General features: G+C 42.1%; 1 protein-coding gene across 7 annotated transcripts in view; it reads left to right on the forward strand.

Annotated features, from left to right (window-relative positions):
- macrod2 (mono-ADP ribosylhydrolase 2) overlaps nucleotides 1-26,211 on the forward strand; it is a 407,625-nt gene that overhangs the window by 163,227 nt on the left and 218,187 nt on the right. For all 7 annotated transcript variants that reach the window (XM_041947057.1, XM_041947058.1, XM_041947062.1 and 4 more), the window contains exon 5: nucleotides 13,811-13,927. In XM_041947057.1, the coding sequence (XP_041802991.1) occupies nucleotides 13,811-13,927 (117 nt within the window). The remainder of the gene's footprint in view (nucleotides 1-13,810; nucleotides 13,928-26,211) is intronic.

A 26,211-nucleotide genomic window follows, 5' to 3' on the forward strand; every position in this document is an offset into this window, starting at 1 on the left:
GCATGTCTGCTGTATTAAACTCTAGATTGATTTTGTAAGCTAATAAAACTTTTATGTCCATGATATATCTGCAAGGGGATACATTAGTGTTACTGCGAGGTGTAAATCCCGTGCGATCTGAATATTATTCAGCCAGGTGTAAATTCAGTCTTGCGCATTGTGTTTGTCTTTGTGCAGAAAATATCATGACTCATTCTGAAGTTTGCCATCCAGTCAGCTTCTGTGTACAGATGAGATCTAACACCCCCCACCCCCCTTCCTCCTGTCGTTATTGTGTTGTTATTATGTGTCCTACAATGGAAATGGAAGTAATGATAATATTTTTACGCTTCGTTTTCAAAGTAAGTACAGGCTCGACTCGTCTCGCATGTCCCGGCGCTCACCTCATTTGTCAATAGTGTCTGTTCCTCCTCACCACCCACTCGCCCAAGTTTTAGTTAAGCGTGGCCAAACTTTGCAATCAGATCACGTCCCCCCAGCAGAAAATGCTAAATATCAGATGGCGTTGTACAGAGATGATCATGAATTGATCATTGGCCAAACGCTGCATTTGGCCACAGTTTGTATTTCAATGCCAAATCTAAATGGTAGCAAACACAGTTTTTGTGTTCCCCAGACCCACATCGAGTGAACACACTGGTACTCTTGAATTGTGGCATCTGGACAGATTACAGCACACTGACCAGAGAGCTTGTGTCTGAACACCTTTTCACTCCGGCAACTTTCCAACCAAACATGTGGCTTAAAGAATTATTCCGTTTACTACAACGCTTCTATATCCACACCGAGGTAAAGCAGCTCAACGCAGCAGTGTTTTCAGCCTCCCTCTTTTCCGTCTCTTGTGCGTGTCTTATTTTTGAGGTTCGTCAGCCTTGACTTTAATCTGATTTTATTAATATCATAATCTCTTCTTTAATGGAATCAGCAATTATGCCGTAAATGGATTTAATATATCCTGTCTTAGTATAAGACGTGAAAAATGGATCATAACCTGCTTAAGAGGCTGTAAGAGAATCATCAGATGAGCCCCAAAACAAAGAGTGTGGCTCGCTATTCTTTCATCCATCCGTCACTGCTGCTCCACCGCTTAGATGACATATATGCTGACCTGCGAGATTTAAAGTCAGAATTGATAACTAATATTCTCAGAGGTGACAGGGCACTGTATTGTAAGTCCACATATCATCTCTGGAAGGTCAATGGCTTCCATCATAGCCTCAATAACTGATATCCAGCTCTGCCAGTTTGTGATACAGAAAGTGGTGTACGGTGGTATTTTTTTTCAGCAGCGTGTGTAATGTTTAATCGCAGCAGTAACTCAGCCCATAAAGTCTTGACACTGAAATGTTGCGCATTTTATTATTTTAGCTTTTCTCTAGATTGATATTAAGTAAGTATTTGTACTCAACCTGAGTGGAAAATCAGAAATTATGTCGACTCATGATTTTTTTTTTTTTTTTTTTGGCCCAGAGAGTACCTTTTGTCTCCAAATGACCACATCCATTGCTGTTTCTGTTCTGGCTGGTGTATATCATAAAAAAGGTTTTGGGTTGCATTTGTGGGGGGTTGGAAATTAATGGGCAGTGAGCCAAGCCGCGAACAAGCAGCTATCTGAATGCTGTCACTGTAAAGGCCATTATAGTGTTCCATTTGAATTATAAAGCCGCCTAAGAGCAAGGTGGGGTGCGTGACAGCCCACCGCATAGCAGAGATAGGGTCCCTTCAGCGGAGCGGTTGAATGTGAGGGTGACCAGGCATTTCTCCCGTTATTAGACGTGTCACTGTCACTCACACGGGCGTGAGTGACAGAAGACCCTATTACCCTCTGAGATTCACCTTCATCCTTCACAGATAGGGCAGCTTTTACAGTCATCACTGAGGTGGGGGGGGGGGCGCTCCAGCGCTCACATTAACATACCGACACCAGTGACTGTTTGTTCCTATCACATGTGCTGCTGGCGTGCACACAAATGTGATTATATGGATTCATTCATAACAAAATAAGAGTTTTGATTAAGACGATCTTTGCCTCAGTTCTGAGAAAAGTCTCCTTTTGAAATAGCCGGTAAGTATGTTAAAGCTGTTCTTCCCCAGAGAAAAATTATCTACTTAATTAAAAGGACCAGCAGGAAAGGCATGGAATCATGACGGTATAATTATAAGAGACCCATTTCTGTTAATCCTTGGCTCTGCAGCAAGGAGCCTCACATGGTGGAGCCAGGCCATGGCCACTAGTTAAGCAGTGAGACCACACAGGGCTTTTACAAGTAGAGGCAGTGGGAGGACGACGTGCCTCTAACTGAGGATGTGGGGAGCTGAGAGCGAGCCCAGAGGTCTACTGGAGGCTTTTTCCTGCAACAGAGCCTGAGGAGAAAAGCACAGCAAGACCATTTATGAAGGACAAGAGGCAATCACAGGCATGCTCATAAGCAAACTCTATGAATAGTGTGCCAAGCACTCCATGCATTGTTTGACCCACTGGGGACCAGAGCTGTAGTGCTGCAGTTGTGGTCGCCTCGGATCTTTAACGCAAACATCCTCAAATTTCACCCAGGGCAATATAATTGATCTGAATAAATAGCGAAGCGTCAAAACTGATCGGGTTTGCTTAACGGTCACGGAAAGGCGCGATATTGGGGAAATTCACCAAACAAGCAATCATGGCAGGACATAAGTGCTGAGCTTTGTGTTTGCGTGGAGGTGGGCTGTGTGTCGCGCCGGTTTGTCTCAGCGCCGGGGCCTTTGATTTGTGTCTCACAGCTGGGCCTGGGGAAGACGTTTCAGCGGGCAGCTGCGGACGCTTAATCTCCCCTGCACTGACACAGGCTCAATTAGTAGATAGCACACTTTGGGATTCTGCAAGAAAGTTGTCAGGGGCCCTGTCAGATAAATCACTGGAGAGGATTCCACGCTGGCTATCGCAAGCTCCGGCCCCAGTGGCCTGTTTCTCTTTGTTTGCTTACTTTGAGTTACTGAAGGGTAATGATTTTACAGCAGCGGGGCTTTTTCTGACAAGTGCTTTGATTGCCCTGAATTATGACTAACACTGGAGGGAATCTCTATAATTATGTATTTGTTTTTGATGCAAAAGCCATTAGTATAATTGTTGAGAAACACTTGAGAACTTAATACACTTTGAATTCAATCTTTAATGTAGTGCTTTTAGACCGTCGTACCTCTGAGGTCAATATATAAATCTGTGGAGATCACAGAATCCACTCACTCCTAAAATACCTTTACTTGAGGATCATCAAAAGACAAATATTCTCTTTTTTTTTTTTTTTCAACCCACCAGCAGTTTTCACTCATTTTATTCAGTTTCGCTGCTTTTAATCATCTTGTTTACAGTTTCACCGTAATGGAAAATGGATATTCATCAGGAGAACTCTGGTAATCTTATTTGAAAGAAAAGAAAAACACTTACCTCTGATTGTATTGATTTTTAGGCTTAACCTCAATTCTTCAGGCTTCTTCTGTTTTCAGGCAGACACCACAGCGATGTTTATGATGAAAGACATTCATTTCACTCGCGCCTCTTCAAATCCAACTTCTTTCCCCACTGGCTACGCAGATAAAATGTATTTGAGATTAGAGCTCCATGGAACAGCTAAATAAATATGAAAAGACATACAGAGAACACACTAGTCCACAGCTTTAAGTCTATCTTGCACATTTGAATGTTAAATTGCCGACGGTGAACATGCTGCGTGTCTTATTTAATACTTTATTTAGTACTTTTTGAGCGTGACTTTTTCTTTTTTCACCATGAGCGCATGAAAGGATTCATTGTCTGCTGCACAATGGGACCGAAAGCTCCTCTTTTCCTTCAGTTATGTATTATGTCATAATGTATGTATGCGTCTGAAAAATGTATAACGTTGATATTGCTGAGTTACTTAACTCTGCAGAACCCAAACTGCACTCCATGCTGTACATAAGCCTGACTTAGCTGTGTCTTCTCACAATAAACTTGTCGAGCTGCAGGTTGCTCATCAATTTAGGAATTCAATAAAGGCAGCCAGCTGACTCATTGTCCAGAAGTGCAGCAGATGTACAAAAAATACAATAAAGATTTGCTTTGTAAATGGCTTCTGTTGCAGTAATTAACTCACTGTACGCTGGCTGCTACCACAACCATATCAAACACGCACAGTTCAGCCAGAGCCTAATGAATATTACCACAGGCTCTTAGTGACATCTGATATAAACCATGATGACGAGTTCCCAGTCCTGTAGCCCTGCATCGTATTTTCGTAGTCCTTTATTTGCTTCACTTGAATGTGAATTCGAACATCTGTTTTCACAGGTAAAGAAAAAAAAAGGTTGATGATAAAGAAACACACAACTATGATGACCTTTTAATTCTATAGCTCTCTGTGGTTTTGACATGCCTCGTGTGTTACTTTGCAAATGTTAATGTATTGTACAAGGCTGTAGGCTTTGCTGAAGAAGCGCCTTGCACCAGCGAACCCAAAGAACCGTGCATAATAGCAACAGCTGTTCATGCATTTTAATCCAAAGCAGTGGCCTTTCACTGAATGGCTCCATCTTTCTTCATTTCCGCAATTACAGACTTGCCAGAGAGTTTGGCCTGGAGATCCAAGAGGCTGAAGCGGCAGCCATGCTTGCTTTCTCTCCTCACCAGCCGTAGAGCCTGCTATACAGATTGCTCAATAATTACATGCATTTGTCTATTCCTGTCTACTGTCGAGGCTTCTTAGAGCAGTGTATGCATCGGACAAAGTGCTCCTGTTCCAACTTTCACCTCCAGCCGGTTTGTTCTTAGAAAAGCTATTCTTTACCATCATGCAGCAGGCTCTCCTGGGTGACTCAAAGATGAACTTTGTGCGGGGAAGTAATTTATGATGAAATTGTCCAGGATCCGCTCTGGGGGCTGGTGTTTTCTATTCGTGTTTTCTCAACACTCGTGTGTCCCTTATTAGCCCAACTTCTCAAAGAGGGCAATTTCTTCAGGAGGCGACATTTAATTATGGCTGGATGAAAATGTGGGTGTGTGTTTGTGTTCTATTGATTCCAAATAAACCCTCATCTGAGGTGAGCCGGCTGTATTTTGTTAAGGAGCAAAAAGAGGTGTGTGGCTGATGGAGCTTCCTATCATTAGTTTAATGCTGATAACACGCTTAGGACATGAAGGACTCCATGAGGCAATGGTGATGGAAGTAGTAGGTCTCCATTAATGTCTGGTAAAAACATGATGTGTCTAATCAGTAATTTGCATCTGCTTCTGACTACTGATCCAGTCCGAGGGGAGCCCTTACTGGTCAGCAGCGGCGCTCTACTTTAAAATTAGCTACAAGCCTATTTCATGTTATCTTCTCTGGCAGCTGATTTTCTCCTCACCCACTGAGATTGGTGGCAAGCTTATTGATAGGAGAGGCTTCCTGGCGTTGGTGGGTGCCATGTTGACTACCTTTGTACCAGAGATGCACGGCTGTGGTAAACCCCCGCTGTGCGAGCCCTTTGATGTCAGAATCCCTCACAGGGAGGAATTAGCTGCATGTCATGTTGTTCTTGTTAATAATGCTTCAAGTTGTTCAGAAACGCTTTGATTCCTCCCAGGAACCCAAAGAACCAATGTGTTTAATTTTATAAACAATTTAACTCGAGACAATTATTACATGAAAGACATGAATGTGAAATGGTAATTTTTATTTACATTGACTACATTTGCCCTGCAAGCACATGTAAAATATGGAGATGCACAGGCACACGTGTGTGTGCGTATGTATGCACCACCTCCCACACACATGCACACACACACACACCGCACTTCGTATTGGTTTTGCTGGAGGAGAACGATCGTAGCAAGCTCTTCTTCACTCCCTCTCTTTCTGGGAGTAATAGTAAAACTGGGGTGGCAAAGGTAATCTAGCCTAGGAGGTGAGGCGATAATAGCCACATTGACAGAGTGCTTGTTTATAATAAGAGACTGGATGAGGAGTCAAAGGTGAAAAATGAGTGTGATATTGAAGGAGGGAGAGGAAGATGTAAGAAGAGGTGCTGTGTTTATTTGTGATTATTATGGTACCTCACACCCAGAGATGAAAGAAGGTGTAGAAACCTGGGTGGAGCAGAAGAAGACAGGATACCAACATGCAAGCAGGATGACAAAACCTGCTTACACGATGGGCGAAGGATACATCGCAATCTGTGATGTGGGGACGATGTCTGACGTGTTTCCAAATGACAGGAGGGGGGTCTTGAAAGAAGTTGCTTTCAGTGGTTCTTTGATATATACTATATACTGGGGCCCTTTTGCTGGACACCCGCGTGTCCACAACAACAACACAGCTCAGTTAAAATCATACGTGCATGTCCACGTAGGTCTCTGCAGTTTCCCAGTGCTGTGAGGAAATACAAATCATTACAGCTAAGGCATACAAACTACAAAGGAGACCTGAAACCACACTGGGCAGCTTGTCACACCTAATTTGGATAATCCTGTGTTGATACTCCACGTCCTATCAACTCAGTACAATTTGCCACCAAGACGTCTGTGGAGTTTAAAGTGAAACTTGTGTCCATAGATAGTCATTGTCTGGGCTCATTTTCGGGTTGGATTTAGGATTCAAAATGGGGTCAAGTTTATTAGTTACACTAGGGGAAAAAAGCATGTTTAAGCATTTATTGGATACCACAGCACTGGTATCATCCAAATAAAGTGCTGCTAACCTAGAGCTGCTCTTGAGAAGAATGAGCAGTACCTCTGTCATGTAAAGAATGCAGACGGCGTACCTCTGCTTGTTTAGGACAGAACGACTCCGCTAGCTCAGACAAGGGACGCTGCAACAACAAGCGAGAGCAGTTAAAACAACAATCTTTAAACGTGAGGGCCGGTGCCGTCACTACCGTCCAAGAGACTTCAGCACGGCTGGGGTTTGGCACCGAGTCGTCCGCAGCTGTCGGACTCCAGGTTTCCAACGACGCTGTCACATGAGCTGTGGTAACCTAACCTGGCATTCCTTTACGGCCCTGGGAACAGCAGCAGGCTCCACAGAGCCAGCTCAAGGTTTTAACGTGGTTCCAAGTCGTAAGAATACAGTCATGTTTGTCCGTAGCTCCCATAAATGGTAAAATAATTTGTTTTCTTCACTAAATGTTTCTGCTCTGAGCCAAATGCTGGCAGGCTTAGTCTCAGCATGATCAATAGATCAACATATGGCATAAAATGCAGGCTAGAGAGGTTAACTGGTCACCATGGTAACATTAGCAGAACTACCTTTTAAATAGTTGGAAACTAACAGAAGTGTGTTTGTGTTATGGCCCACTGACATAAACGGGATGCTGAAAGGTGCTGTGAATCTTGCTACATAAGTCTACTAAACCAGCGATATTAAATTAGGAGGAACGTGGAGTCATTTCTATGCATTCTCTAAAAAGGGGAAGCGTTTTCAGCCGTTTGCTGTTCTGTGTGTGAACATAATGCTGATGTAGGGTTTGTTTGTTTTCGGCTGCTAAGCAAGTGGTGAAATTCAACCGATTTAAAGTTACCTTCCAGAGACGATTTTTAGCTCATTAAATAATTTTCCTCCTAATCATGAATTTCAAGCGCACATGTTCCTTCTTCAGCAGGCGTCTGCTTGTCACTCCTAAACTGAGACACACTCACAGCTGGCAGGCGAGCAGGACAGTCCTCTGGGCTACTGTGCTGCTTCAAATTGAAGAGCCTTACCGAAGGGCACCTTTCTGTCACCGCTTTGGATTCCTTAGTGTTTGCCTGCGCATTCAGACTTTCAGCCGCACGTCCAGATTCCTAAACAAACCTCGAACCGCTCTATTATTGATGTTTCCCGCAGTATGTTACAATGCTTCTTTATGCCATTTCCGAGCAAACGCTTAATCTTTCTTGACATATTTGTCAACTTGGGCTGAACTGTAACAATAATAACAACAGGGTTTCCTCCGTGCTGTAGCAGAACCTGTGATTGTTGTGTCATTTTTTTCTGCTTCCTGCTTACATAGCAGTGTCAGGGGAATAGTGAGTCATGTAAGCCTGAGGTACTTTATGTCACTTTGGAGAGTAACATCTGTGACTATCGGCCTGGCATTCTATTAGTCCAGATCCCTTGTTTACCTAGGTATTATAGGTAAAATGGAGATTATTATCCCTTCCCCGGGAACTTGGTTACAGTAGAGAGCCATCTCTGGCTCCTGTCGCATCCAAAATTGCCGTGATTAGGACACATAATCCAGCATCACATGGGAGTAACCACAATGGCTTGAACATATTCCACCTGACATTTAGTTCAGCCACATCTCTGATTGGCACTTGATTAGCAACTAATCCATGTCATTATCTCCTTCAGTGAAATTAGTTGAGTAGAAAATGGTGTTGTAAATCACAGAGGTGGAATGGTGGAGCGGCTTTGATCAGTGCACATCGCTGAAAAGTGCAGTGAGGAGAGAAGAAATATGTTGTTGCCATGGATACTACAAAAAAAATAGGTGAGAGGGACTGTATGGCTGAACAGTTTCAGGAATATGTTTGGTTTTGTGCGGAAGCTGCAACTCCCAGCGTGAAAGAGTATTGATAAAAGTTTTAGCTCCTATCGGCCGGCCTGCCCACAAGAAGTGTTGGCGTGTGAGATCTCGGTGGATGAGCGGGTAATGCCCTCATAGGCTGGAGGTGGGAGCTGAGGCCTACCTTGATGTGAATGGCTGTCTATTCCCCTCTGTTAGATTATGGACTGATATTCAGACTTCTCCACATCCTGCCAGGTAGAATCCAGCTCACCACCCCCTCTCCCTCCTGCCCACCCCGTGCTGCCTCCTCTGGCTCCAGTCCTGAACCTAACCCTCAGAGGAGCGGAAAATAATTAGGAGAGAAAATTGCAGCTGACACTATTTCTGAAAAGCAGGGTATTGTAATGAGAGCAGAGCAGGTATTCATTGTGTCTGAGGGAGCGATTGAAAGCCCTTGGTTTTTCCTGCTGCCTGGGAGAAGCCCACGGAGAGTAAGCAGAGCTTTGCTGAGTCCCCTAATGCATGTGGGAACGGAGCCTTGAGAGGACGAGGCAGAGGTGTCTCCAACAATGGCAGGAGCCAAGGTTACAGCTGAGTAACTAATTCAAACTGCTCCGGACTGACGCGCACGCACTCTCACGCACGCACGCCCGTCTCCTTTGTCTCTCTCAATATGCGCCCCCCCCGTCTCCTGCTCACTCCTTGTTCCCATTATGAGTTCAGAGGGATGCCGTCCAGCCACCGCTCAAAGTTATCTTCATTAGCTGCGTGGACTTGCTGGAGTGGCTGCTCGAGGAAGCTTTCTCTGAGCAAGGCACTCAGACAAGATGAATAAATGTTTTGTCCCACATAGGCGCAGCCTAAAGCAGTGGCAGGCTGCACAGAGAGATAGATGAGGTATTAACTGTTATATTTTTCAACGAGGGGCTGAGGAAGCCCAGCGGTGGGGTGGACAGAAGCAGATGCTGCCGCCTGAATATTAAGCCTGTTAAGTGAAATGTCCTCCATAAAGAAGTCTTAACAGGAGTTGAAATACAGCACTGGGCGCTGACAGTGCATCACACGGTCGGGCACATGTTCACCTTTGGGTCTCTGCTTCAGCTGCGGGATGAGAGAGAGAGATCACTTTGATCACTTTACAGTGCTGTGTGCAGGTGCATCATCAGGATGGGCGCACAGATTTTTTTTTTAGCATTTGAATATGATCATTGGGTCTAATTAGAGTACAATAGGGACACAGACATAATGGCATTCAGGAGTACCCTGAAAAGTACTCAAACCCACTGGGCTGTGGATAATAACACGTGAAAGGTTGGGCTGTGTAACGGCAAAATTTGAATTGAATCACATCTGCACATAATCAGAATAAACTAGCAACCTTGTCGTCAAAATGTGCAAAATGCAGGACGACTTATGACGGAGGAAGCATTGGTGTTTTAACAGGAGAGCGAGATGAGATGACCTGTCCTCCTTTCTGAAGTGATCTAAATGCCAATCTTACTTAATGCGAATCTCAGACTGCCTTTGTCCTGTTGCAAGCGTCTATAATGTAGAAATCTGCAGGGAATAATGCTGAAATCCCATTTAAATGAGAAGAGAAATTAATGGCCACTAATTCATGTGGGTCATATTTCCACTTATGGGAACTCAGATCTGCTTTTTGTCGCCTAAATAACATTCAGAGAATAAATGTATTCACAATCCGAGTTTTGATGGCCCACTCTGCAACTGATTTTGAAATCACAAAGAACATTTTGAAACCTCTCTCTGTGCCCGTGCTTCTCCTCTCCTCTCTATTTATCTCCCTCTCAAACACACAGCAATACACACACACATACTACCCACGATGCATCTGCGGTACTCCACCCATTCCGTGAAGCTGTCTTGAGTAAAGCAGGTAAATTGAATCTGTAGCGGCAGCATCCAAGATTCTGGCAATCAGCCAGATCAGTTCAGCGTCTTCTTCTCTGGTTATGGGCGCTGTGAACAAATCTCCGAGCTTGTAGGGAACCGCTGACACTGGGTGCACGGTGACACACTCAGTGGCATCAGAAAAAGAGTTTCACACCCACTGTCGCTTATGCAACCACGAACAGGAGGAGCAGCGAAATGGAAGCCGAAACTATTATCTGCAATCTTATTCTTCGGCTACCGAGATGAAAAACAGAAGCGTGTATGCTGTTGCTCGCTGGGTTCCCAAGGTGCTCATAGGTAAGAGATCAGCCATGCCTGGTATGAGAAGGAAGTGTCTGGGGAGGATGGACTCCTGCGGGAACACTGCAAACTGGAGGAAGGCATTATTAAATTTAACCTGGCTGGCTTTATATGACCATGAAAAGAGAGACATGGTGTACTTTCAACCTGTTCTACGGAAGCATAGAGAATATTTTCCCGCTCTTGAACTGTCTCTCCTACCTGATTTTATGCTGTAGCAAAGTGTTTTTTTATTCAAAGGAACATCCCAATTTCTTTTATACCATAATAAATCAACCCAGCCAGCAGCATATATGTTGACATGGTACATTTCTGCAAACCACAGGCATTTTGAAACGTCCCTTTACATTCAAACTTTGTGTTTCTTTACTTTTCAGTTTATAGTGACACTGTGGGTCCAGCCTAGCCAGGTTTAGACACAGTACCCTCTGGGTCAGGGTTTGGAAAATACCCCGTTTTGTCCACACAAACACGACTGGAAAATGTCCCAGCCTCCTATTAAAAATATTATGTCGCTTTGAAACATCAATATGGTTCGTATGAAATGCACAGATCCAACGCATCTGTGGTTTGCAGAAATGTGCACTGCCATGATTTTATTCTGGCAACTGGACTGAATTAATACATACAAACATATATCCTTTGTATTGATCAGTCCTTCCAAGTGTTCAGATATCTTTTTCTGTATCTGCAGTCTTGTTTTTGCACTGAAGGACAGGTTGCCAGCCTTGTGGAAAGACTGGAACCAGTTGGTGCATTTAACAAGCGGATGAGTCAGCGAAATCAACCAATAAAAGGATCTCTGAGCAATAAGAGCTTGAAATGGCCAAATTTTCATCTGTGGTGTAGAAATGCAACCTGTCCCATTTTTTTTTCCTCTTTTCATAATCATAGAACGACGCTGCCGCAAGATAGCCTGCAAAATGTTTAAAGCTGCTTAAACTCACGTCACACACTATGACTTCATTATAGCCCTTGTGTGAACTCTACTAGTGCCTTTGGACTCTTTTTTTTTTTTATTTTCCATCTCACATTGAAGGGGAAACTGCATTTGCACGATATATCCAGAGGCTTTAAGAACTAAAATTGAAATGCTTTTAATGCATGGATTGCACCATCACAAATATGCAGTACATATATTATTCATGTATTATGCAAAGAGTATATACAAAACAAGAAAGGTAAGTATTAGTATGAAGTATTAAAGATTTTAATTAAAACATTTCAGCTTTATTAGAGGTTCAAATGAGGGCTCATAAAACTTTAATAACACCGAGGCCTGGAGAAAGCTTGATCAATTCACCTTTATAGGCCAAAACTGAACTCTGTCGGTAGAAATGGAGACATTAGAAAATATCGACTGGCCTGTCAGTGCTGCAGATGCAACGTCAGGTGAACACTTTTACTGTAGGTGCTTAAATCTTATTCATTCCGCGCTGCAACAGAACACAGCAGGAAAAGGCTATGTTTTATTATAAGGCTGTGTGACTTGCGCACATAAATGAGAAGGATGCTTATAGAGCTCTCAGTTCAGCCTGTGCATTTAGCAATACACGTTTGTGAGATGGTGAGAAGCAATTATGATGCAAATAAGTGTGGCTGATGATCACGGACAATCTTGTTTGCACAGTGGATATTGTAAAAATGCCGAGCCTGCGGCCAGCACTACATCTGCTCTGTGCTGTGCTAAGTAGCTTTCATTGTCACCAGCGCGATACCTCCTCATATCCGCATCACTGTCACACTCATGTTACTTTTTCGAAAAGCCATCAGGATTCGTCTCTGTCAACTGCCTGTCTCCCAGTCCATTAAAGATGATTGATAGAGGCAGAAAATCTTCCGCCCAGCTGTTGTCGTTGACTCATCCCTGAGAGATTGAAAGGAGCTCAGAAAAGGACCATCCCTCATCAAAAGACCTTTTGTCTGTGTTGACGACGTGAAGCTCAGTACATTTTTGAAGATACCGTATAACTAATCTTCAGCCTTTTTTCACAGTTTTTTTTCCCCTCCCTGGCACCGTACATGAATAATTACTACATTACAGATGAAGATAGTGATAAGAGTCACATTTTGTCTTTCATCAGGAATATGAATTCAGATTTTTCTTTCCTCTTTATCTATCCCTAAGTTCTTCTTTCTTGATCAGTTCCGAGTGTGTAAACATTGGCTATCCTGCAGGCTATCTTAACTCTTAACTCTCAGCCGTTTGAGGTTTGATGGATAAAGCAGACTAGTTTTATCGTCTCGTCTTTGACTTCAGACTCTCTGTTGGCCTGGTCTTTACAAAGAGAAACCAAAGAAAAGACACATCTGTTTGTCCAACCGCTGCTGCTAACTGCCGTCCTCTAATGTCTTGTGAGGATTTTAACAGGACAACTTGAGGAGGATTTTATGATGTTTCAGTGTGATTGATAACACGCTCTTGGAGGGATGTCAGGCTTTCAGAGACGGATAATGTGGATTTCTATCTCTCTGCCTTCTTGTGTAAGACATGCCATCAATCAAGTCTTTCGCGGCCTTAACCCGGTAAAATTAAAACCTTAGGGGGGCGGGGGCCCGGGGTCTCCGAAGAACCAGGACACACACATCAACTGGGAGCACGACAGAATCAGAACACGGATCCACATCAAAACAGGCTCACCACAGAGAACAGGACAGATATAAGATTCCCACCACAGGGCAGAAAATACAGTTAATGATCTGACTGTGTATCGCTGTTGACAGTGGAGAGGGATTACAGGAAGAACAGTCTCATTTTCACTGTGTGTGGAGGCGTTATTAGATCCCGGCCCAGCTAATTTCATTCCTAAGCTCGTCAATATTTACCAGCAACAGGCGCAGCACACTATGGCAGACCCGGTCTCCCTACAGAGAGGAGATGCAGAGCTGGGGAGATCATTTGAGAACGTAGGGATTCAGTGACCAGAATCAAATCTCCAAACATAATTTCCATTTTCTTCCTGATCCCGTTCCTGTAAGCGCTTGTTTGCTTTGACATGATGAAGCACGCACGCTGCTAATTAGCCCAGCTGGTTTGAGACATGTGCCCGTTTTTGTATGTTTCTCCTCAGGTAGGCCTTACCCTCTCTCTCCGTGTCTGTTTGTGTTTCAGTCGATGGCTGCATACACAAAGCGGCAGGGTCCTGTCTGTATGATGAGTGCCACTCACTAAACGGCTGCGAAACCGGCAAAGCCAAGATCACCTCCGGCTATGATCTCCCTGCGAGATGTGAGTACCAGTAATTAATATGTTTTTTTGTTTGTTCCGTAATGTGTGCACTGGTGCCTTGCGGGGATATATTCTAATCAAAATTGCTGCCATTGAGGGCTACATCACCTGACAGTTAGTGAGCATTAAGATTTAGTGGTGAACATTAGAGGAGTGAAGCATTGTATAATCCAGCATTAATCTATATTGTTTTTATGAAATAGTCTCATTTATTCAAACCTAAGGCTCCTGAACCAGCTGGTGGACTGCACTGGCATTGTACTGATGCAGAAAACCACTGGCACTGACAAAAATCTATTGTATTTGCATAGCTGCTGGATTTTGTCGAGGATTTTGTGTTCATATGTGCACATGCATCTTATTTTGAATTGAGGTCATCGTTTCTAAGTGTGGGTATTACAAATCAACTCTAAATGTATGCACAGGCATGCCCATTATATATAATATATATACATATACTACACTATATATACACACAGCATACCTGCACGTAGTGCCTGGGATAATAAGCATCCAATCCAGAACCAGAGTGGGATGCTTTTCTGCTCAAAATAACAACATTTGAATCATAATTTATTAGTTTTGCAAACTCATTTGTAATAAATGGGGAGTTGGTATTTGGAGGATAATTAATGTGATTGGTGTTTGTTGTATGGCTGGATGGGAGTGTCTTCTGCACACAAACAAAGACATTAAGGGAGCTATTAGTTGCTTAATTTGATTGATTTTTCATCCCTGATTCATTCTGTTCCGATCACATAACTCTTACTGTCCTGCCGTAAGTGATCAGGAGCGGGGCAGCACTCTTTCCTTTGTTTTTATGCCTCAGCACCAGCGAAACCTGCGGCCCGAGACAACATATGTTTAGCATCGTCCTTCATCCCATATCCCAGGGAATTTCTTCACATTTCGCACAAACATCCACATCCACTCAAGGGATAAATTTATACACTAATTCTGACAAACTTTCACCCAAATGTCTTATGGGTTAAAATGATGAAGTGATGACATTTTATATCCACAAGCTCAAAGGTCAACTTCACTCTGACATTATGATGTTCTGCAAAAACACTTTTCTGGCCATTATTCAACACCATAACTCAGGGACAGAAGAGGAGCCAAATGACATATTTCACATTTGGTCAGATACTGAATTGGTGACACTTGTCACGGGTGTCACGTGACAAGTGTCTGTGTTCTGATCGTACAGATCTTCTGTGCTGACGCATTGAAGATGTGTGTGAATCATCTATGTTTTACAATTTGTATCTTCTTTGATACAAATTGTAAAACATAGATGAACAACATCTGACGGAGCCATGACAGTCTCCGTCAGAATCAGCATCATTGACCAAGCATGTGGACACATCGCATGACTCTGACTCTGGTTCTTGTTTCCCTCAATGAACTGATACACTGACATACAGCAGAACAAGAACAACAAAGCTTAACAAAGTCAAGTCAAATTAATTTTGTTTATATACTGCATCCCTATATTATAAAAGTGAAATGTTCCCCAAGGGGCTTCACAATCTGTACAGCAAACAGCATCCTCTATCCTTAGACCCTCAACTCAGATGAGGACAGCTCCCATTAATGGGCAAGATGGAGGAAGCCTCAGGAAGAGCAACAGGGGAGGATCCATCTCCCAGGCCGAACAGACATCCGGAAGGTTTTCCATGTACAGAGTAGACCAACATACAGTATACACATCTGTATATGCAGACAGCATGTTTGTCATGTTTGTTAATATAGTGATAACTTCCCCTTGACCAAAAAGTACACTTAATACCTTTCATCAAATTCCTTCCAAAGTTTTGCTACATGTATTGTATGGACAGGCTGCTTGACAGGTTGGTGGAGGCATACAACCAGGAGGCAGTGATTCAAGTTACCCCCATCGCTGATTTATTTTTTTTGTGCCTAAAGCATTTTTAAAGCGGGCGTTCGACAGTCTTCAGAGTCATTTCCTGAAAGCCATGAATGCACCTATTCAAACAGGCATCCATCCAGACGCCTTCAAAGCCCCTCACTAAAGACACCTAACCTTGATGGCGCTCACCAATTATAGGTCGATATCCAACCTTCATTCATCAGTAGGATACTGGAAAAGATAGAGTCAGTGCAAATGAACTCCTTTCTTAAAGAAAATAACATCCTGGAAGAATTTCAGTCAGGCTGTAGAACAGACCACAGCACTGAAACTGCTCCAAATAAAATAAGCAGCAACCTCAGACTGAATTCTGATGAAAATAAGCTCTCAGTTGTGCTCTTACACCTCAGGGCAGTGTTTGATATGATCAACTACGATACCTTAATCAATCGTCTTGAACAGTTGGTTGGTCTTCTGACTGTGCGTGAAACTGGTTTAAAACATACATCAAAGGGAGATTGTTTATCTGAGGAACATTACATCTGTTTTTGGGTTGCACAAGGGAGCTGCCTCGGCCCATAGCTGTCCTCACTATACACGCTGCCACATGGTGACATCATGAGATAGCACGACATATCATTAGAGAGCAATCATTTCTGCAAGTATAATGAGGACAAAAATCTAATCTAATCTAGATCTGAGGTTAGAAATCCTGGTGTGAGCACATTAGTCCAGTTTCATCTTATCTGCACTGGCTTCCTGTAACATCCAGAATAGATTTTAAGGTCTTCCTCCTCGTGTGCAAAGCCCTTGATGGACTCCGATCAAGCTACATCGCTTACTGCCTCGTTCATTATTTGCCTCGGAGAACACTGCGATCATCTGCTGCTGGTTTATTGACGGTTTCCAGCAACAGCTGAACGAAAGTCAGCATTTGTCAATTAAACTCTTATCCTTAAGCTCTGGATCACACTACCTATAGATATCAGGGAAGCAGCTCAATGAATAGTTTTAAAAGAAAGCTACAAACTTATCTCTTCGCTTTAGCCTTTAACCAGCCGTGACTTCCTGATACAGGTCCGAAACTTTTGTGCTTTGCTTTGCACTTAAAATGTGGTATTTTACTTTGTCACTTGACTTTATGCATTCTCTGTGCTCTATTTTTAACTTCATTTATTACTATCATTATTTACTTTCCACCTTATGCTATGCATTCACTTTATCCAGTTTCCATCCTTATTTTTATTTTCTCTCTCTGTTTTCTGTCCATCCTCTTAATGTGAAGCACTTGGTTCATGTGGTGTCTTTGTTTTAGCACTCTGAGCTGCATTTCTTGTATAAAATGTGCTACACAAACAAAGTTTATCGTTATCATGAAGTTCCCCTAAGTTTGTGGTGTGTGTATGTGTGCCACCTCCTCCCAGAACTGAGCGGCTTCTCTAATACAAATTTCCGAGCTAATTTCTTTTGATACTTGTCAGTAATACACGTGTCACTTTCCTTGCAAACTCGAAATGGAAAACACGATAGGATGGAAGAAGTGTCACTTGGTGTAATTCGGTCGAGACAAACGTCCCAGCAGTCCTAACCTAACCCTGAAGGATTTCCATGAGACAGCCAAGAGAAGACATCGAGGCCCAGATGAAATTAGGTTGTGTTAATATGGTATGTCGTAAAGATGTCAAACAAATGGAGCAGATAAACTGTGAGTCAGTCTTGTGGGCAGCCAGTTCAAGCGTGTGCACGGCCAAAACAGGGTGCACCATGACAATTTAATAACCTGCAGTGTCACCTGGGAGCAATCATGCTGCCACTGGGTACTGTTATTGTAATTATCTCTGGGCAAAACACCCTCTCTGTGCTGATAACTTGTAATACATTTTGTAGTTCTTTACTGGGAACACTCAGTTCTTTTTTGAACGTGATGTTATTTCATATTAGAGCTATCTTTGCTCCTAGTCAGTATCATCTTCTTATCTCCCAGCTCTGATCGCTGTCACCGTCAGCGCTGTGTCTCCCGTCTGCTCTTGGAGACTGACAGCCGCTTGACTTTTCTTTGCGAGCGCTCAGCTCCGACAAAAGATCTCACTCGTCTATCCACTTTTTTTCGTATTTTGTTCTTCTTCCATTAATTTCCGTCTCTGGCTTATTTGTTCCACCTACACACACATTAGCTGCCGTGACGGCAAACAAAAATCTATGCGGTTTATGAAATCTCAAATAATAGTCTGTCCACCCCCTCACCACTGAACAAAGTAAACAAACAAGACAACACAGTTTTCACGTTTTTGAACTTCCCTAAATTCTTGGATGTAACATGTAGGCGTAGCAAGAAAGGATGAAAAGCCCTCAGTGAGATGGCAATGTATATTAGATTAATTGAAAGTTAATGTTATGTTAATGGACTGCTGTGGCTAAAGCTAAATGCACACAATAATTAAAATTGACATAAAATTAATTTTAATATTTGTATAATCAAATAATTAACTTCAGCAAACAGCCTCATGTCATTATTCAGAGTAGATGGATCATTGGGCTAATTGACAGAGGTGGCTATTGAAGCTACACAAAAGTAGTGTTATATTTATAATAAGCAATTAAAAAAGTAAATACCAACGTTTCTGCTCATAAACAGAGACCAAACTGTTTTTTTAAAGACAAAATCAGTCTAATTGAGAGCTACGTTGAAAGCTGTTTCTAGAGTTTGTTTTCACATCTCATTGTCTTGTCTGTCAAAAGAATTAGACAACTGAAATATTATTGTGCTCATAGTGGGCGTTTGGAATATAAAACATTTGCCGATGTTTTTAGGGCTTTCAGGGATTTATTTCTGGAGGCTGTCACATGTCAAATGCAAGACTTTTAAATCGTTTGAACAATCAGATCTGAATTGTCAGGATTTAATTGATGAGACAAGTATTACTTCAGTAAACCGCTTTCGAATTAGTTTATGCTCTCAATCGCTAGTTTCAAGTCTGATGGTCACTGCTTGTGCCAAAAAAACAAGATGGTGAAGCTTATAATGCCACACTTGAGGCTTCAGAACGGTCGTCCACAAACCAGTGGGTGACATCATGGTGGGCTGACACTTGGCGTGAGCACACACAGTAGCTGAATATTATAGTTTTAAAGGTGTAGTGTCTACAACCCTGTTTCCAAAAAAGCTGGGATGTTGTGAAGCACGTCAATAGAAACAGAATGTGATGAATTGCAAAAGACTGAGGCCTCATATCTAATTGAAAATAGCACAAAGACAACATGTCAAATGTTGAAATTGAGAAATTTCTGATTGTTTTAAAATTTTTTGAAAATTAAATCCTCATTTAGAATTTGGTGCCAGCACGTTTCTGAAAAGTTGACAAAGTAGCAGCAAAAGGCTGGAAAAGTTGTGAAATGCTAAAAGAAAACAGCTGGTGAAACATCTCACAGTTAATTTGGTTCACTGGCAACAGGTGAGTCACATGATCGGGTATAAAAAGAGTGTTTCTGAAGTAAAGATGAGGAGGGGTTCACCTCTCTGTGACACACTGAGCTGGCAAATAGTGAAACAGTTTCAGAATAATGTTTCTCAGTGTAAAATAGTAAATTAAATTAAAAATTTTCATTGTCTACAGCACATTATGTCATTAAAAGATTCAGAGAAACTGAAGATGTGTCAAGGGACAAGGCTGAAAACCACAGAGGAAACCGAATATAAACCAGATCCAGAAACGCAGCCGCCTTCTCTGGTCCTGAGCTCTTTTAAGATGGACTGAAGTAAAGTGGAAAACCGTCCTCTGGTCTGACGAGTCGATATTTGACATTCTTTTTGGAAATCACAGAGGCCGTGTCCTCGTGGCTAAAGAGGAGAGGGACCATCCGGCTAGTTGTCAGCACACAATTCAAAAGCCAGCACCTGTGATGGTATGAGGGGGCATTAGTGCACATGACACATGGGTAACACTTGTGAAGGCTCCATTAATGCTGAACCACATATACATGTTCTGGAGTACATATGCTGCCAAGTACACAACGTCTTTTTCAGCGAAGGCCTTGCTCATTTCAGCAAGACGATGTCAAACCACATTCTGCACATATTCCTACAGCATGGCTCCGTAGTAAAAGAGTCCGGCTGCTAAACTGGTCTGCCTGCAGCCCTGATTTGTCACCCACTGGAAATGTTTGGCACATTATTAAACGTAAAATACGAGCGAGCAAGAATGGGAAAACATTTCACTTTCAAAATGACAGCAGTTGGTCTCGTCAGTTCCCAAACACTTACAGAGTGCTAAAAGGTGGTGATGCAACAGAGCGGTAAACATGACCCTGTCCCGACTTTTCTGAAGTGTGTTGCTGGCATCAAATTCTAAATGAGGATGTAATTTTCAACAACAATGAAATGTCTCAGTTTCAACATTTGACATGCTGTCTTTAAACTATTTTCAGTTAAATATGTGGCTTCAGTGTCTTGCAAATCATCACGTCCTGTTGGTATTTCCGTTTCACACGGTGTCCCAATTGTTTTGGAAATGGGCTTGTTCAACATTTAATGCACAAGGCTTGTCTCCAGGCCTCTGTGTACTGTACACATGTGGACTCACATTCTCATTGCATGCAAAATTGCTTCTGCTGACGCGTATCCGCAGATGGTAGCGTGTCTACTCTTCCAAGAGTCCACCGACAGATGGACCATTTACCGTTTACATCTTGGCAGAGCCCTGTATTTCCAACTTGGGTATTCTCATCCCAGCTTTGCCTGAACATTGGGCTGCTTTTCACAATTTTCTATAAACACGTCAATCTCTCAGGGGATTGCACCGTTCTCAGGGACCCCCTTCTCTGAAATCCATTCTACTGCACATAATTGGAAGTAAGTCAATCTAAATCCTGAATAATGCAGAACAAACTGTAAATTACTTTGTTTTTAATTATTTTTTTAGGGATTTAGGCTTTGCTTCATATTGAACCCCCAGCAGTCTTCTCATGACTTTGCCAACAGTGCATGGAAGTAAGCCCTCCACCATACTATGGATTTAGCCATTTTTCTTGATCTCACCGTATTTTCAGAGTCTTAAGTGTTATTTGAAGATATCACCCAGCGCGTATTGTATTTCATTCAACAAAGGATTGCACTGGTCAATTTTGTTATTTTTGCAAGAAACGGAGGAGAAATTGCAGTTCAAAAATAATACTCAAAGTAACTGGTAAAGCAATAAAATGCTTCCTTGTGTCCTGGAAAACGACTTACTTCCCACAGGGAGAAAAGCAGTTGATCTCGAATCAGTGTTGTCCTTGTTTGGCGATTTGATGTGCTGAGGCAATGGAAAATGACCGGGCTAACCCACCCCATCTCAGCATGTTTTTTTTGTTTTTTTTTTCTCAAGACAAGAAAATTGCTCTCCATTACATCCCACTAAGCAGTTTAGGCTGTGAATCCCAGTGGCAAATGAGCCTTTCCTTTAAGAGGGCCAAGCACATGTGGGACTGATTATTATGGGGCTGGCCCAGGATTATTAATCAATGACAGTAATTACCCACCTACCATAGCGGAAAGACTCCAAAAAAATTGTCTGTTACATCAATTTGACAAGGAAATTGTCTATTTGCCCTCGTGTTAGACAAGTTACTCATCTGTTTTTAGATTAATGATCAAATGAAAATACAGTGTCAAGTATAACAAGCTAAGGCACATATTTATGACTATACTACTGGAAGATGTGTTGCAACATTGCCTGCCCATGATTGTTCCATCACCTCTGCATTCAAGGTTAAATATGCACCGTGCCTAACAAGTGAACAAATTATTACGTTTAAATGGGGTTTAACCACCAAATATAAACAGTGAGTGGAAATCATGACAAATAGCAAAGAAAGCTGTTGGGCCACAAAGGTAAGTAATAGATACGCTTGGTCCACTTCAGCTGTTAAAATACGATCATTTGAAGGGTTTAAATGTGACACAAGCTTTGTTGTCTGTACTCATTTTGGTCAAGAATGGCTCGTTGTTTCAGGCGGACTTAGCTGTATGTATTAAAGTTTATTTTCCAGCTGAGGGTGAGCAGTGTTTCGAGGCTGTCTACAGCACACATGCTTGTCTCTTCACCACCTGCAGTTGTTTTGTACCATCTTTATACAGGAATGGTGCTCGTTATGCTGTGTGTCCCCCTTTCCTTTGTAGATACAAACATTATTCGCTTTGGCACAGTTTAAAATTTGTTGAAAAAAAGTTGTAAAGTGCATCGGCAGTAGCGGGTGTGATAAGAGGATATCTAATGGTTCATTTAAACATTGGTGTAACTCTCACCTGATGATATGTAATGTAGAGCCTCGACCAGTGTATATCGATATTTGTGAAATATTTCTGATGTATGTTGTCAGATATGCACAGATATGAAAACTTTCTTCACTATTAACTAGTTGCTTATTAGCATGAATATTAGTAGCATATTATACCTTCAATAGACATTATAAAGCACTTATTAATGTCTTATTCTGCATGACCATAGTCAACAACTGCTAGACCATTAGCTTAGTGTTTTCCCTCAATAATGTCCTAATTACTGCTTATTGATAGGAAGTTGTCGAACATGAATTGCAATCTTGATAACTATATGTGGCATTAGTTATTATTGAAGATCTTTATAATGAGCAATAAAGAGTCAATATGTTACTAATATGGTTGCTAATAAACAGCTAGTTAATGGTGAATATGTACCTGAGCCCATGTGGTAACAACCGTTATGAAATCATGTATTCACAAAGGTGAACCTCACCTCATCCTCGCTTGTGAACGACTTAGCCTTTCCAGGATGCTCCTTTCATACCCAATCATGATACTATCACCTGTTACCAATCAACCTGTTTACCTGTGGAGAGAATGCTGTACCAGCCACAGGCTGAAGACCAGCTGATTATCTTCCTTGTTGTTTCATCTGTGCAGCCTTGGGTTAAAAACCTGATTGGAAATCTGTTTGTTGTTTATCAAATGTATAATTAACGGCGATCGTATTGTTTGAAATGTGTCAAAACTGCGTTGATACCTCTGACAATGTTGATATGCCAGAAACTTTGGTGTTAATTGGCAGATACTAAGCACAGACCTGATCTTACACACTACATTCGCCTTTATTAAATACCTCGTCATTTATGAAGATTGACTGCAGCTTAAATCTGCGGCAAACAAAGCACTTAGGCAGAAGCTTAATTAGAGTAAATTTATGAAAATGAACAGCACCCTAATAACTTAATCTCCTCTCCTTTACGGGTCTGAAAAATAATGATCTGCGTTTGTATTCTGGTTGATCTCGTTGACTGTATACAGTAAAACAGCCTGTTTACGCTGTGAGACGAGGAGTTATTGGAACGTGCGACACATCTGAGGATGATCTGCAGTGGCTGAACTCCACAACAGAGTTGTCTGAATCTTATCGTCATTATGCTGGTCCACAGGTTCACACTAATAACGTTTAGCCAAGACCTCGCGGGTTAATCTGCACTTGCACATTTCAGCCCCAGCTGTCACAGTAGACCTAAAAGGTATTTAGAGTTCAAACCAGAGGTCTGCTTGAGAAAGTTAATATCCCAAAGGATTTTTTAGATAGACGTCGGGTGTTCTCACTCTCCAATTTCATCTGAAATCCTTTACCCAGTTTTGTTTTCCTCCCCAGGGCTGCTTTAGATTGACAGTTCAAAACATTTGTGCTGTTTATTGTTTTGCATCTCTCCCCCTAGCCCTTATTCTCTGAGCTCTAAGTATATGCTTTAAATAATGAATCACATTTGGATACAAGGAAGAGGGGCCGACATTTTGTTTTATGGCGTTTCTGTCACCACGGTGGTATGTTTCTATTTTAATCTTTGTTAATTATATGTGAAAAAAAGTTTCCTCAGCTTCAACCATACACTTATGAGGAAGATTCAGCTCTGCTTTTGTATGCATGGAACAATTTGTACAGCGTGTACTGTATGAATACTGTATTCATTTTATCTGTGAAATGAGTTTAATCTCATTGAGCAGATAAACAGTTTGGTCTGCTGTTTTGCTAACTGGCCCCTTCAGAGAAATAGTGCTCATTGGGATTCATACAGAACTGCTTTTCACTCTGACTTATCAGTTGTAAGGTTATAGATTTCAGCCTTTGGAGTATTGCCTCCACCCAGCCCACTCTGATAGTGTAGAGACACAACCTTATCCATGCAGCATCGAGGCGCTGGCAGACCTTTGATTACACTCTAATCTAAAACTGGATGCTTACTGTTTTGAGCACACTCAGCCGGCTCTCTGTCTCTGCAATGCCCCGGCACTTCTTCCACACTTTTCCAACGCGCACTCAGGCTTCGGTAGAACAACACATGGCCATTAATTTATTGTGCGCTGGCTGCTGCAGCAAACGCCTGCTGGCTTTCTGGATCCAGTGAATCTATACACTGTCTATAACTACTATTATAACCAGGGCGGCGTTCCCTTTAATGGCATCTCTGTCTCTGTTTAACCTTATGCAGAAGACATTATAAATCATTGTAGTTTGCATTTCTTTTAGGGAGACTACAACAAATATACACACACATACAGTATGTGCTAATGTTTACAGACTGTAGCCTTCATTTTCTTGAAATATTTTACATAAGCTAAAACAGTCATCTTCTCACGACTATAACATTTGCAGGTCTCGTTCAGGTGTAATGAAGGCGTTCAGTTCAGTGTAATTGATGAAGGTCATGTCAGTCCACTCACAGCAAGTGATGTATTAATGAATGAGTAGCACAAGGCTTTATGTCATGAGATCTTTCTGCTATATTTTCATAATTACATCGAGCAGCAGGCTGCTTTACATTTCCGATCATTCTTTTGACATCATCACATTACAACTCTTTAACCTAATAGCGCTTGATTAAATGAGCAAATACAAGTTTGTATTTTTTTCCTATTCTTGATTTTCCAATGTAGGAATTATTGCCACTTTGAAAGACAGTCGGCGCGGTGACAGGATAGTTGAATAATCAGTGACAGGGTAGTATTCATTTTCTAAGCATGACAGCTATACACATGCGCCGAACAGCAGAGACCCAGAGCTGCTGTTGCCACAAAGTTTGTGGCAGCGGCTTCGAAAGTTTGCTTCAGCGTTCGATCCTCAGAAGCAGTATTTTTGGTTGAGAGCTTCAGTGGAGCTTCCAGTACCATAGTTAGACAAAGCACCTTTGAGACGCACCCCAGTTCATTTCTGCTCCTTCTGTGTCTGCCGCTCTCTTTTAGTACGAAATGGGACTCTCCGATGTTTACTGTAACTGCACCTGTGCTAATAATACTAATCATCAACCGGTGATAAATTCTTCTCCCTGGTAGCGTGAGGAATCTTTCCCATGCCCTATTTAATCTGGGGGAGCAGGCCGTCTGTTCCGTCTCCCTCCACTCAGCAAACACAGATAAATCACAGCAAAGTACCCACTATTAGTAAGTGACATATAGCCCATTCTGATTAAATTACCCCCTAGAACATTATCATTCTGCCGAGCTTGTTTATCGAAGCAGTTTCTGTCCCATCACATACAGCGAGGCAGACACTTGCAGAGAGCCATCGGACAGCCCATAATTTGTTAATTTGGGTCCAACTTGTTCTTTGCGAGGACGGATTGAGTCTCGTTGAGGAGCTGCTCCTATCTGCACGCTTCACTGTTTGGACCTCATTGCATCAACACATTTCAATGCGCCCTGCAGCATTAGCAGTAGATATATAATGGAAGGGTTAAAAGGCGTTCAGATAAGTGGAGGTCGTTTGCGCTTCTTCTGCCTGGGAAAAGAAGTGGTGATTCTCACACGGCTCACTTCTATCGAAGCACATTGTTTTTGGCTTGACCTCCATACATCTTTCACCTTATCCAAAGAGTTTTTAAAAGGTCCCGCATTGAATTTCCTCAGGCTACAGAAAAGCTGCAGTCCTTCAAAGCTGAAATATGAAAATAACACATTTGAAAAGATTTTCATGCAACAGCCGTGCATCGTTAACATTGTTAGCCTCGCTTTTCATAAATGAAACGGCTAACGTGGCAGACGGCTGAACAGACTGTATTTTATCTCTACATAATGGATCAAATAGATTTAGTGTGACTATTCCTAGGTGTTTTTTTTTTCCTCCTCACTTTGTATTCAAGGCTGGAGTAAAAGACATCCTTTGTTGCAGTAGATAAATTAGCGGAGCTTAACTCAACCCTGGTGGCCATCGCAGTCTCGAGCTGACACAGTGCTAAGTCAACATCTCTACTGCTCACTGTTAGCACTCACATCATAAATGTCACTTCATCACTTCAAGCACACTCCATATACCAGACGGGGTCTACTGCGGACTTTTCTCAGGCAATTTTGAGCCTTTTAGTGTTTTTGTCTGGTGCCTCAGTCACTGAGGTATTAAGTAGTAATAGTTTTACCTGGAAAAGT

Source organism: Chelmon rostratus, chromosome 11, assembly GCF_017976325.1.
Source record: "Chelmon rostratus isolate fCheRos1 chromosome 11, fCheRos1.pri, whole genome shotgun sequence".
Classification (NCBI taxonomy): domain Eukaryota; kingdom Metazoa; phylum Chordata; class Actinopteri; order Chaetodontiformes; family Chaetodontidae; genus Chelmon; species Chelmon rostratus.